This window comes from Lampetra fluviatilis, chromosome 9 (assembly GCF_964198595.1).
Source record: "Lampetra fluviatilis chromosome 9, kcLamFluv1.1, whole genome shotgun sequence".
In the NCBI taxonomy this organism is placed as follows: Eukaryota; Metazoa; Chordata; class Hyperoartia; order Petromyzontiformes; family Petromyzontidae; genus Lampetra; species Lampetra fluviatilis.
The window spans coordinates 14,195,503-14,207,917 of NC_136283.1; the positions used below are offsets into that span (position 1 = coordinate 14,195,503).

The following is a 12,415-nucleotide window of genomic DNA, read 5'->3' on the forward strand; positions in this document are numbered from 1 at the left end:
AATGAGGCTTACAACGTTACATTATAACTTATTGCGGCGGGCACGGCAGCCTGAAACTACTGCACAAATCTACACCTCAACCTAAAAATTAAATATCCCGCCACACACAGCCTACATGTCATGTAATTACATTTTGGTACGCGCGCCTATTAAGAACTTACATGGAAGAACGTCCCAAACAACAGACAGGCGCAGTCTTTCAGCCTTAGTCACTGGCCTGTTTTTTGGTGGCAGAAACTACGACATGATGATGAACTTGTTGACAGTAACGGGGAAGATGAGATGGAAGAATCTTCTGATAGAGAAGCTGAAAATACTCATTATGATGCTGTTCCTGCTGTACTAAGGTTTCACGATGTTGGCTACTTAGAATATGATAAAACGACAAAGCTATCGAAAATATCACAGCCTCTTCGCAATGAAATGATTACTCTCGGATCCTTGCCTTTTCCGCACGGAGACAATCTATCATCAGTATCCAGAGAACGTTCAATTACATCCGCATGGTATGAACGCCGACTAGCGAATGAAGAGGAAGTGGATCGTTCGTGGCTATTATATTCACCAATCAATAAAGCTGCTTACTGTTTCTGTTGTCTATTATTTACATCATCGAGTTCAAACTCACGAGCTTCGTTTGAGTTAACAAACGGTTTCAACAAGTGGAGAAAGCCAGAAAAACTAAATTCTCATGAAAACAATCCTAGCCACCGCACAGTATATATCTGTTTTTCTCTCGTTCAACAATTCGTTGCGAAGAGTTAAAAAAAGCTGTGCCCATCACAGTAAAGCGGGAGTCTGAAACACGCTGGAGTGTACGATCAGAAGCTGTTAAAGCTATCTATGAAGGACTGGATGAACTAGTAGGGCTGCTAGACAAATTATCGGAGGACGTAACTATGACGCCTGAAACCAGAAGTGATGCAGAACAGTTACAGGCATGCGTATTAAATTTTTACTTCATAGTTTTATTACATTTCTGGAATGTCATTCTTGAAAAAATTGATCGTGTTCAGAAGCGCTTACAGGATCCTACTTATGAATTTCAAGGAAGCAGCAACTGATCTTGAATCTTTGGAGCATGAATTTTTCAAGCTTCGTGATGATTTGAGCCAAGTTGCTGTAGAAAACGCCAAAACAAGATGCACAGCCTGGGGGATCGATGTGGACAGAAGAATTAGGCGACGTCTGAAGATTCCAGGAGAACTGGCAAGAGATGCAGAACTTTCAGCAGAAGAAATTGTGCGCGTTATGAAGAGCGTATTTTATCGCCTTCAACAGGAGATGTCAACACGGTTTTTACGACTAAAAGACCTGAACACAAAATTTGGATTTCCGCTGGACGTCAAAACTCTTCTATCCGACAGATGTCGATGCAATTCGTCGAAATTGCACAGATTTTGGAAATTTCTATGACACCGACATTAATGGCCACGAACTTTTCACAGAAATTGGAGGTTGCAAAATGCTGCTCAGTAACCGGAATTAAGTTCTACCAGAAACTCCTTTGGATCTTCTTGGTTTTATTGTGTTTTATAGAGACGACATATTTCCGAATTTGCGAATTTCACTGCAAATTTTATTAACAATAGCAGTTTCAATTGCAAGCTGTGAGCGGTCGTTCAGCAAATTGAAACTTATTTTGTCGTATTTGCGTACTTCAATGGGACAAGATCGTCTCAGCGATCTTGTTCTTCTTAGCGTTGAAAGAGAAACATTGGAAAAAAACAGATTTTGATTACGTGATTGACTAGTTTGCGACAGTGAAATCAAGAAAAATTAATCTTTTGTAGACTATGTCAACCAGTCTACGACAGTGGCTGAGTGAGCCATGTAATATAATTTCTATAAATTTGCTTATTTAAATACAATGTAATAGGAAATGTGATTAAACGGGGGGGAGGGGGGGGCGCCAATTTTATAGTTCGTCCCCGGGCGCAAAATATCCTAGCTACGCCTCTGGGAGGCTGAACGACAGCGGGAGGTGTTGGGACAGCTCGTTCCTGAATAGTTACCAAATGCCCTCAAACAAAACCACCTGTCCACGCTGGAACAATCTGAGTCGTACTCCCCTCACCACAGGCGGACCGTGCAATCGGCGCCCCCGCACCCCCAAGAACAGATCTAGGCCGAGGTTTTTGGTAGACCCTGGTTGCACAGGCAAGGCACAAGAAGATCGGGGATATATCTCAGCATTTGAAGCCAAACGTTGAGGACAACTTTGACTCAAAGGCTACGTCCGTGGTCTGAATAATTCGCTACTTACTTTCTAACTGGTGAGCCTGCGTGCCAGTACTTGAATCGGTGACCAATTAACTCGTGCTGATGGCAACTGCATACCACGGGAAAATCGTCCAATTAGTTAGAGTGTTTACTTCAAAGTGACTTTGAAGTAATCACTTCGGTTCGAGGGGCTTTCGGTGCTATTGGAAGTAAGCCATCTTCCAAACGAGCAAATGCAGCGGCGCTCTTTAAAAGGAAATTTATTGCAAGCAGAGACCAGGTCCACGGCGAATGCTGCGATCGTTTATTGTGACGAGCTGCGCGTGCTGGTGCTGAGCGGGCGAGACGCTGAGCGTGGTGGTGCTGAGTGTGGTGGTGCTGAGTGTGGTGGTGCTGAGTGTGGTGGCACTGAGCGCGGTGGTGCTAAGTGTGGTGGTGCTGAGTGTAGTGGCACCTAGCGGGCGAGACGCTGAGCGTGGTGGTGCTGAGCGGGGTGGTGCTGAGCGCGGTGGTGCTGAGTGTAGTGGCGCTGAGCGGGCGAGGCGCTGAGCGCGGTGGTGCTGAGCGGGGTGGTGCTGAGCGCGGTGGTGCTGAGTGAAGTGGCGCTGAGCGGGCGAGGCGCTGAGCGCGGTGGCGCTGAGCGCGGTGGTGCTGAGCGGGGTGGTGCTGAGCGCGGTGGTGCTGAGCGGGCGAGGTGCTGAGAGTGGTGGTGCTGAGTCCGGTTGTGCTGAGCGGGCGAGGCGCTGAGAGTGGTGGTGCTGAGCGCGGTGGTGCTGAGCGGGCGAGGTGCTGAGAGTGGTGGTGCTGAGAGTGGTGGTGCTGAGCGTGGTGGTGCTGAGCGCGGTGGTGCTGAGCGGGCGAGGTGCTGAGAGTGGTGGTGCTGAGAGTGGTGGTGCTGAGCGTGGTGGTGCTGAGTGTAGTGGTGCTGAGTGGGCGAGACGTTGAGGGCGGTGGTGCTGAGCGGGTGAGGCGCTGAGCGTGGTGGTGCTGAGCGAGCGAGGTGCTGAGAGTGGTGGCGCTGAGCGCGGTGGTGCTGAGTGTAGTGGCGCTGAGTGTGGTGGTGCTGAGCATGGTGGTGCTGAGCGGGCGAGGCGCTGAGCGGGCGAGGCGCTGAGCGTGGTGGTGCTGAGCGGGCGAGGTGCTGAGCGTGGTGGCAGCGACGACAAACGCATCCCCCAGACGTCAAATGGTCGGCACGGGCGGCACGAGCAGCAGATTCCGCGGAACTTTACGACTCCTGTAAAATATTGAAAAAGAACCAGAACGGTTTTATTGAAGAGTAGCTTTGCGTTGCCGCGCTGCTCGGCGCACAATCACGCGAGGTGAGGACGTTCACCATTTTCAAAACCGCAGTTGCTGTGTTTTATCTGTGGGACCCTTTTTGGCCGGTATCGAGATGATGAAAACAGAATAACACTGGAGGTGCTAAAACCAATAATGCAGGTGTTGGGGCAAGTGCTGTTAGTGAGCACCTATGAAGGCCGGTAAGGCACGCGAGCGGGGTGGGTGGCTAGCACCACGCCCGGCCGCCTTTGTATCCCGAGTGGCAATGCTTATCCACCGCACCAGGTACACATTCGAGGCTGAGTTGACCTCGGGAAAGTCCAGGACCACTTCAGATAATCGTCACGGGTGTTGGCCGTGAGCGGGAATCGAACTCGGGTCGCCGCGTTCGTAGCGCAGCGCGCTGACCGCTGCGCTAACGTGTTGTGTGTGTAACACACGACCCGTGTGTGTGTGCGTGCGTGTGAGTGAGGTTGAGTGTAATGTCTCAAGAGATCTTGTCCTTGCCTGTGGTGCAGCCTCGTCCCCTCCAGGTGCCGTCTCCCCCTCCGCCTCTTTGTCCTCATCCTGTGATGAGACGCGGCCGGATGAAACGCGCGTAGCCCACGATACAAACCAAGGCCGTAATTATAATATATAATGGGGGGGACACATCCCCCCAATATTCAAATATGTTCAAAATATCCCCCCCCCCCCCCAATATTTTGCAATAAACAATATTTTAAAAAATTCTATGCTGTGTAAATAAAAACTAAAATTTGCCAAAACCTCGTCTTCATATAACAATGCATAGATTTATATTCATATGATTGTGGTAATGGTTGTACTTTATAAATCCCTAATCTCTGTCATTACATACAATGAAACAAGAAAAGGTAAAACATAAAAAAAAACAGAGCAATGTAATACAATACACTGTTTGACATTATTGTAAAAAAGTCCATCCCATGTGTTAGTGCATTTTTTTATATTTTAGGCAGGAAATTTGTTTTAAAATTTTGATTTTCTTCTGGGGGAGGGGGGCCCTAGACCCCCTGGAAGATTTGATCCCCCCCGATGTTGACTCCATGGCTACGGCCTTGATACACACAGCAGGACAGCGCGCCGGACGTTTTGCACCACGTTGCTCTGCCGATATAGACGCGCTCTGGGCTCTAACACGAAGCAGCATTTTGGTTGTTTTGAAAGCCGGTCGGGGAGTTGCCAGACGGGGTCCCCTCCAGATCTGAGGCCGAGGGCAAACTGCACCCCCCCCCCCCCCCGTGTCCCCTGTCCTCCCCGTACCGTGCCCCCCCCCCCCACACATTCACTCTGTGCCCCCCCCTGTGCCCCCCACCCCGTACCCCCCCCCTATGCCCCCCACCCCGTACCCCCCCCCCACACCGTGCTCCCCACCCCGTGCCCCCCCACCCCGTGCCACCCCCACCCTGTGCCCCCCCACCCCGTACCCCCCCACCCCGTGCCCCCCTCCCACCCCGTGCCCCCCCCCCCTCCCCACCTTGCGCTCCTTGGCGTGTATCCCCGCGGCGGAGGCGACGTTCTCGGCGCTCTGCACCGTCTTGGTGGCCACGGCGTTGGCGCCGCTCACCACGGCGCCCCCCACCGCCTGGGCCCCCTCCTTCGTCTTCCCGGCCACTGCGGTGACAGCGTCGCCACGGCAACCACGCCACTCAGCCACGGCAACCACGCCACTCAGCCACGTGATCTATATTCCTGTACTGCCAATCCACTGCTGGATGAGGGCCTCCCCACGCCATTTTGGGTCATGGGTGACGTTTCATCATTCTTTACCATGCCGCTCATAAACTATCCAAAGTATAAACATTTATTTTTGTTTTACCAGGTAAGGCCCACTAAATTGTGTAGCTCTTTTTCAGAAGCGGCCTGGCCAAAAGTTATAGCTCAACGAAGTAGCCGCTCATGTGGACATTCATAGCAGCCAAATAATCGAAACGCGTGATTATTAATGTGTGGGGGGAATCTGGAGCAAAATCTACGCGACCACGGGGAGAGAGAAAACACGCAAACTCCAAATATAGAGCAGGCATCGTCAGGGTCGAGATCGAACCCACGATCTCCTGTATACCAGGCGAGGTAGCTAACATCTCCTAGCCACCGTGGTGCCCTGAGTGCGGGATTGACAACTATGTCTCGTGGTTTTCATTGTGTATTGGTGTGTGTGCGTGTGTGCGTCTGATTGCGCAGCCCTGCCACCGCAGTGCCACTCCACGCGTCCCGTTCAGCTCCGGGGCCTGAATGACGAATCGTCGAGTGCAGAGGTCGGCAGCCAAATTACAGAACCAAGAAGAGCCAAATATTTTGCTTCGGATTCGGTTGTCAAATATTTTTTTTAAAACCCCGTCAACATTTCAAGAGCCGCCAATGCAACGTGGCTAATACGATGCGGTTGGGTGGCAAGCCATCAGCCTCGTGCGGCTCAAGATGCGCAGATCGCCGACCCCCCGACCCCCACTGGTGAAGTGAGGGAGAGACGTGCGGTGAGCCGCGGATGGGATGAGTCGCCGTACCGGTGCTGACTCCGTGAGCCACGCCGTCCTTGGTCTTGGTGCCTGCGGGCCACGAGGGAGGCGAGACACGTGGCGGCTCTAGTACGAGACCATCTTTCACGATCGGCTATTCCCGTCGCAGTCCGTTTTTTATTTTAATCGGATCGCAGCGCCACGCCCTGAGCCATGCACATCACCCCCTCCCCTCGCCACACTGCGGTGACGCAATTGCCCTGCAGCGAGCGTCACTGCGTTATATTCTTTGATCTTTTTTTATTTTCTTGCCTACGTCTCAACGTAATCCCCCCCACCCCCTACCCAACTTGCTGCTGGCCGTGTCGCTTTGAGAGTCTCCCTGGGCTCGGCAGCTCGGTCACGAGAACGGACGCAGCCAAATTATGTCGCCAGTGCTGGCAGTTACGTAGAGATCCATAGAGTTACGTAGAGATCCATAGAGTTACGTAGAGATCTATATAGGTACGTAGATATCCATAGAGTTACGCAGAGATCCATAGAGTTACACTGAAATCCATAGAGTTACGCAGAGATCCATATGGTTGCGTAGCGATCCACAGAGTTACGTAGAGATTCATAGAGTTACGTAGAGATTCACAGAGTTACGTAGAGATCCATAGAGTTACGTAGAGATCCATAGAGTTACGTGGAGATCCATAGAGTAACGTAGAGATCCATAGAGTTACGTAGAGATCCATAGAGTTACACTGAAATCCAGAGTTACGCAGAGATCCATATGGTTGCGTAGCGATCCACAGAGTTACGTAGAGATTCACAGAGTTACGTAGAGATCCATAGAGTTACGTAGAGATCCATAGAGTTACGTGGAGATCCATAGAGTAACGTAGAGATCCATAGAGTTACGTAGAAATCCATAGACCATTAGCAGTGGCTATAGTTACGGATATTGCATGGTGGATGCGGGCAAATTAACAAGAACAAAGCCGAATAATTTCGATGAAATCTACGCAAGAACTTACTGTAAACAGGATAAACAATTATCCGTGCCATGAATACAAATCCAAATATAAGAACAATTTGAACTTGTAAATTACATCACAGAATTACAATCCGTGAACGTGCTCGTGTCGCAGCGAGTTATAGACCATACTTCCCCACACTGGTCACTGCGAGTTCGTTATGGTGGGGGGAGAGAGGGGGGCATAGACGCGGTAGTGTATAGTGCAGTACAGCAACTTGGTTATGCGGCACTGCCCTCTGCTCTCCAGCACCTGCGATTGGCACGGTTGGCTACGTGCGGTGCGAAATAAGTTCTACACACACAGCCACGTAGCCGCGCAGTCCTGTGACTGCTGTTGGTGGTCACCCATCCGAGCACTACCCAGTGAGAACTACCCATACACACAGAGGGCACACTTTGCATGATTCTAAGCTGCCTTCAATTGCCACTTCAGAATCTGTATTTATACTGCAGGAAGAATCCGATGAGCTAATAAGCTCTTTTTCACAGATATCCAGTAAGGGGCACGGGGTCAGAACGCCAGAACAACAAACAGTGCAGGGTATAGGGCAGGCAAGCAAATCACTTTAACATATCTACACAAATAACAACTAAACTAATTTTGAAGCCCCACTGAGCTATTGGCTTCTATTTCACGAGCGACCTGCCTGCGCCGTGCTGCGCATCAACTTCCACTACTCTGCTGCAGTTGGAAATGGTGACACGGATCCCTCGGCGTGCTTAGCATGGGCCGGGGGGGTGGGGGGCGCTGTTCAATCGCCCCCCCCCCTCTTCGTAGCCCTGGTGCCTGGGCCCCCCCCCCTCTGGCCTGTGGCTCCCCGGTGCAGTGGCACCACCGGCTCACCGAGACAGGTTACGCCGCTGCACAGGAGATTCGTTGGGGGGGCTTTGGTTCACGAGAAACATTCGCAATTGCCGCGGTGGGCGAGCTGTGCAGCAGTGGGCTACGCGCTGCGCTGTGAACCCAGCCACCTGAGTTCGATTCCCGCCCACGACTAACGTCAGAGATGAAGACTAACCAGATCGCTTCTATTATCCCCCACGCCATCTTTCACTCTGAACCAACTCCAAATTGACCATCGTGGTGAAGTATGGTCAATCAACGCCGATGACCCCAGGTAAGGTCAACTGAGTCATAAAGTTCTTTTTTTCTGAAGCGACGACGTGGCTATCACAAATGATAGCTCACAAAAGAGGTTTACCATCACGTGGAATATTTAAGACTCCGAATGCGTGTTGATTCTAAATTGGAGGACCCGGAGAAAAATCCACGCGACCACAGGGAGAGAGACCAGGGAGACTCCCAAATATGCAGCAGTCATCGTCAGAGTCGGGATCGAACCCACGCCCTCCTGTAGACCAGGCGAGGGCGTTAACATCTCGACACCTTGACACGGCGTGGAGAGATGGACAGTAAACGATGACGATGGTATATCAAAATCAATCAGTATATGTATTGATTTAACACAAAGTCTTTCGCGACCAATATCATCCATAATACAGATTTTTTTTGTATTAGATCGCGTAAATATATAAATGTGTCGTTAAACCCGCCACCACCCGACACAGCCAACTAGTAAGGTTTGTCACGTAAACAGAATATGGCCAATTCGTCACTAGTACAGCACACCGGTGTGTTGGAGAGCCACGCCACAACATTTACAATCTGAGTTACGACGTTTCACCAGTAATTGCAACGAGCTTCATCAGGCGACAGCCACATTTGCGGATAAATCCTCCTGTTTCGTTCCTTAAATAGAGGTGCAGATGTGATTACATCACTTGTGAGCCCTTCTAGAGCGAAGTGTGGTGGGGGATTATTGAATGCAGATAAATTACAATGGGTATCCATTGCCGGTTGGTTTTTTTTACATGGTAACCAACGTCCCTTACGCATGCGCATTATGCAAGCCCATTGTCACGTGTAGTTACCCTGGCGGAATACGATGAGCTACAAATCTCCTTTGTGCCACTGACATCCAGTAAATTTTTCAGAGGAGAGCTCAGCGCGTGTGCAGCTGTCCCCGTGCGGAGTGCGCGCGCCATCCTTACCCACGGCCACGACTCCGTCCTTGGTTTTCCCGGCCGCGTCCGTCACGCCCTGCTTCGTCTTCTCTGCGGCAGAGCTCACGCCCTCTTTCGCCTTGGAGAAGCCTTTCTTCAGAGCGTCCATTCCTCTTGCTTCGTCTTCCTCCTGTGCTTCAACGAGAGAGGTCTTTAAAAGACCACGCGCACGCACACACAAAGCGCTCGGTGTGAATGTCACTCACGCGTGCTGCTGCTGCTGCGTGTGGTTGAGTTCGCGTCTGCGCGGTGTTGTGAAACATTCTTGATCATGATCATTATCATCTCGATCACTGCGCAATATTAAAAAGAAAATTCCGCTCCGGCTATTGCACATTGATGTGACCCACCAGGCGCTGTCTCGGAACACGATGCTGTCTGCTACTCGTTTGAGGTAGGATGGTTGATGATGATAGTACCAATGATTAAACCCAGCAGGATATCGTTGTCTCACCCTTCGTTCGCCAGATTACTCCTGATGCGACATTGGGATGTTTGGACATTTCTATTCATTAATATTTGACTTAAAGTAGGATAAAACCGGATAAAACCGGATAACACCCCATCACGCATACCAGAGGGCAAATGTCATCGCAGAGATGGATTCTACAATCCGTCACTGATATACATAATCGTTTGGCTACCTAAGCAGCCCAAGCCGACAACAACGCCTGGCATTCGCTGGCAGTCTCCCATGCAAGTACAGTGCTAACCAGGCACGGTTCTGCTTAACTTCTGAGAATTAAATACTGAGGAGTTTAGCGATAGTGATGATGATAATGATTTGTTTTTGATACATATATATAAGCATGGGAGTCTCAGAGCGCTTCACATCTCATTTCAAACATTGCGAAAAGAGGCACTCCCGGTGGCAGCTGTCCCTGTGGGGCACAAGGCGACTCGGCGTGGTTCGAGATCGGGAGCGTTGAGTGCGGGATGGGACAGAGTCGTGAGAGGTGAAGAGAAGGTCGTGGGCAGGAGCGTAACTTCGCGTGGGGCAGGCAGGGGGTGCCTTTCTCTCCCCCACCACAACTGGTGGCCAAAGCTACGAGTTGGGCCCCCCCCCCCCCCCGTGGCAACCACCGTTAGATCTGTTTTCAACAACAGTGTAAAAGAACAACAACGCTTATTTAAAACGCGGTTTATTACTTTTTATGTAAATACTTTCAGTTACGTTCCACGTGTTGTTGTTGTTATTCGAGCAGTATTGGGGCCCCACCTGACAGATGGCCCACCCCTCTCCCCCTGAGCTGGTAGTGTACTTTACTACGCCACTGGTGAGATGTGGAGGGCTAGAGCCCCCCTCCCGCTATATGCGACGAGCGAGCGACCGCTGGGCCGCCGCGTCGCGGCCACGTGCGGTGGCGGCCACGTGCGGTGCCACCGACGGCGAGACGAGACGCGCGGAGCAGGAGGAGGACTTCGGTTTCTCTGCACAAACTCCGCTCGCCGCTCTTCCCTTTACGACGTAACAATCACCGAACATGCGCAGGAGTTCCTCGTGTCACTCCACTGCTGGATGAAGGCCTCCGCACGCCGAGTCGGCCCATAGGGGTGGGGGAGGAGGGTGGTTGCTTAACCAGACTTCAGCACGCTGGTCAGCACAGGGTGGGGGCCGCAATGAAGGACCCGGTCAGATATCCACTCGCCACTGATGTTAGCCGTGGCCGGGAATCGAACTCAGGTTGCCGGGCGCGCAAAACCACCGCGCCGCCACCACCACCAACCACCCTTCGAGCAGTCGTCTTACCGAGTCGAGGGAGAAATTCTGTACCTTTAGGAATGCCGGGGCGGGCTGGTCTTGTGCTGTGGCTGGGCTGGGTCTTCTCGTCTCGCTGGCTGCGTCGAATGCGGCACGGCGGGCGCGTCGCTTATATATGGGACGAGCGGGCGCGTCAGCATTGGGAGACATCAATCCATCACGGATCGATTCACGGGCAACAGAGAGGGGAGTGGCCGCTCCTCGCGCGCGTGCCAGAGTTACACGGGGTGGGGGGGGGGGGTCTAGGGGCCATGCGGAGGGTTGGGGGGGCTGCTGACGATGGCAGATATTTGGCAGTGGTCGAGGGAGAGAGGGGAGCTCGTAAGATGAGAGTGGCGGTGGTGTAGTGGTGAGCGCTACGCTGCGCTACGAAACCGGTGACCCGAATTGGATTCCCGCTTGCGGCCAACACCAGTGACGGTAATTATCTGAAACGGTCATGGGCCGCGCCTAGGTCGACTCAGCCTCAAGTGAGTTACACGGGGGGGGGGGTCTAGGGGCCATGCGGAGGGTTGGGGGGGGCTGCTGACGATGGCAGATATTTGGCAGTGGTCGAGGGAGAGAGGGGAGCTCGTAAGATGAGAGTGGCGGTGGTGTAGTGGTGAGCGCTACGCTGCGCTACGAAACCGGTGACCCGAATTGGATTCCCGCTTGCGGCCAACACCAGTGACGGTAATTATCTGAAACGGTCATGGGCCGCGCCTAGGTCGACTCAGCCTCAAGTGAGCATCTCATGCGATGTGTGAAACATCGCCATTGGGGAGACAAAGGCGGTCGGGCGTGGTGCTGGCCACCCACCCCTCTCGTGTTGCCGTGCCGGCCTTCATAGGCGCTCGCAAACAGCACTTGCCCCAACAGTCTGTTCGGGCAATGTTTTTTGGAGAGCGATATCCTGGGAAGGGAGAGGGGGCAGGAGAACGACCTCGCAGGGAGCCTTGGCGAATGGGGGCGGGGGGTGGTGGTGGTGGTTGCTGCAGAGTTCGGGGTGGGAGCTGCTCCCTTTCTCGAGAGAGCCGCGTCATCACTGCAGCAGCGGGCGGGCGGCCAGAGGGCGAGCGATTGCGGAGTGGAGCAGGAAGAGGAGGCTCCTCGTCCTCGAGGGTTTTCGGGGCGCGGTGAAGCGCCGGCTCGCATGCGGCTTGGCGTGCGCGTGAAGTCGCGCAATCACTGCTGGGCGTTGAACGTCTCTCGCGCGGCACTTTTCTGGGGACGCTCCTCGGGATCGGTTCGGAGTCGGGATGTGCGTACATGTGTGCCGTGTGCGCGTGTGTGCTGTGCGTAAGTGTGTGCTGTGCGTAAGTGTGTGCTGTGCGTACGTGTGTGCTGTGCGTAAGTGTGTGCTGTGCGTAAGTGTGTGCTGTGCGTGTGTGCCGTGCGTGTGTGCTGTGCGTAAGTGTGTGCTGTGCGTGCGTGTGTGCTGTGCGTGCGTGTGTGCTGTGCGTGTGTGCTGTGCGTAAGTGTGTGCTGAGCGTGCGTGTGTGTCGTGCGTACGTGTGTGCTGTGCGTAAGTGTGTGCTGTGCGTAAGTATGTGCTGTGCGTGCGTGTGTGTCGTGCGTGCGTGTGTGCTGTGCGTAAGT

The 12,415-nt window shown here is 52.7% G+C and overlaps 1 protein-coding gene across 1 annotated transcript; it reads right to left on the reverse strand.

Moving 5' to 3' along the window:
* Positions 1 to 3,243: 3,243 nt before the first annotated feature.
* LOC144934245 (uncharacterized) lies at positions 3,244 to 11,013 on the reverse strand. The gene is made up of 6 exons (XM_078859886.1): positions 10,850 to 11,013; positions 9,064 to 9,226; positions 6,036 to 6,077; positions 5,006 to 5,142; positions 4,015 to 4,074; positions 3,244 to 3,460 (listed from the first exon to the last, which is right to left on the reverse strand). The coding sequence occupies exons 1-6, from the start codon at positions 10,985 to 10,987 to the stop codon at positions 3,452 to 3,454; spliced, it is 549 nt and encodes a 182-aa protein (XP_078716012.1). The 5' UTR covers positions 10,988 to 11,013; the 3' UTR covers positions 3,244 to 3,451.
* Positions 11,014 to 12,415: the final 1,402 nt, after the last annotated feature.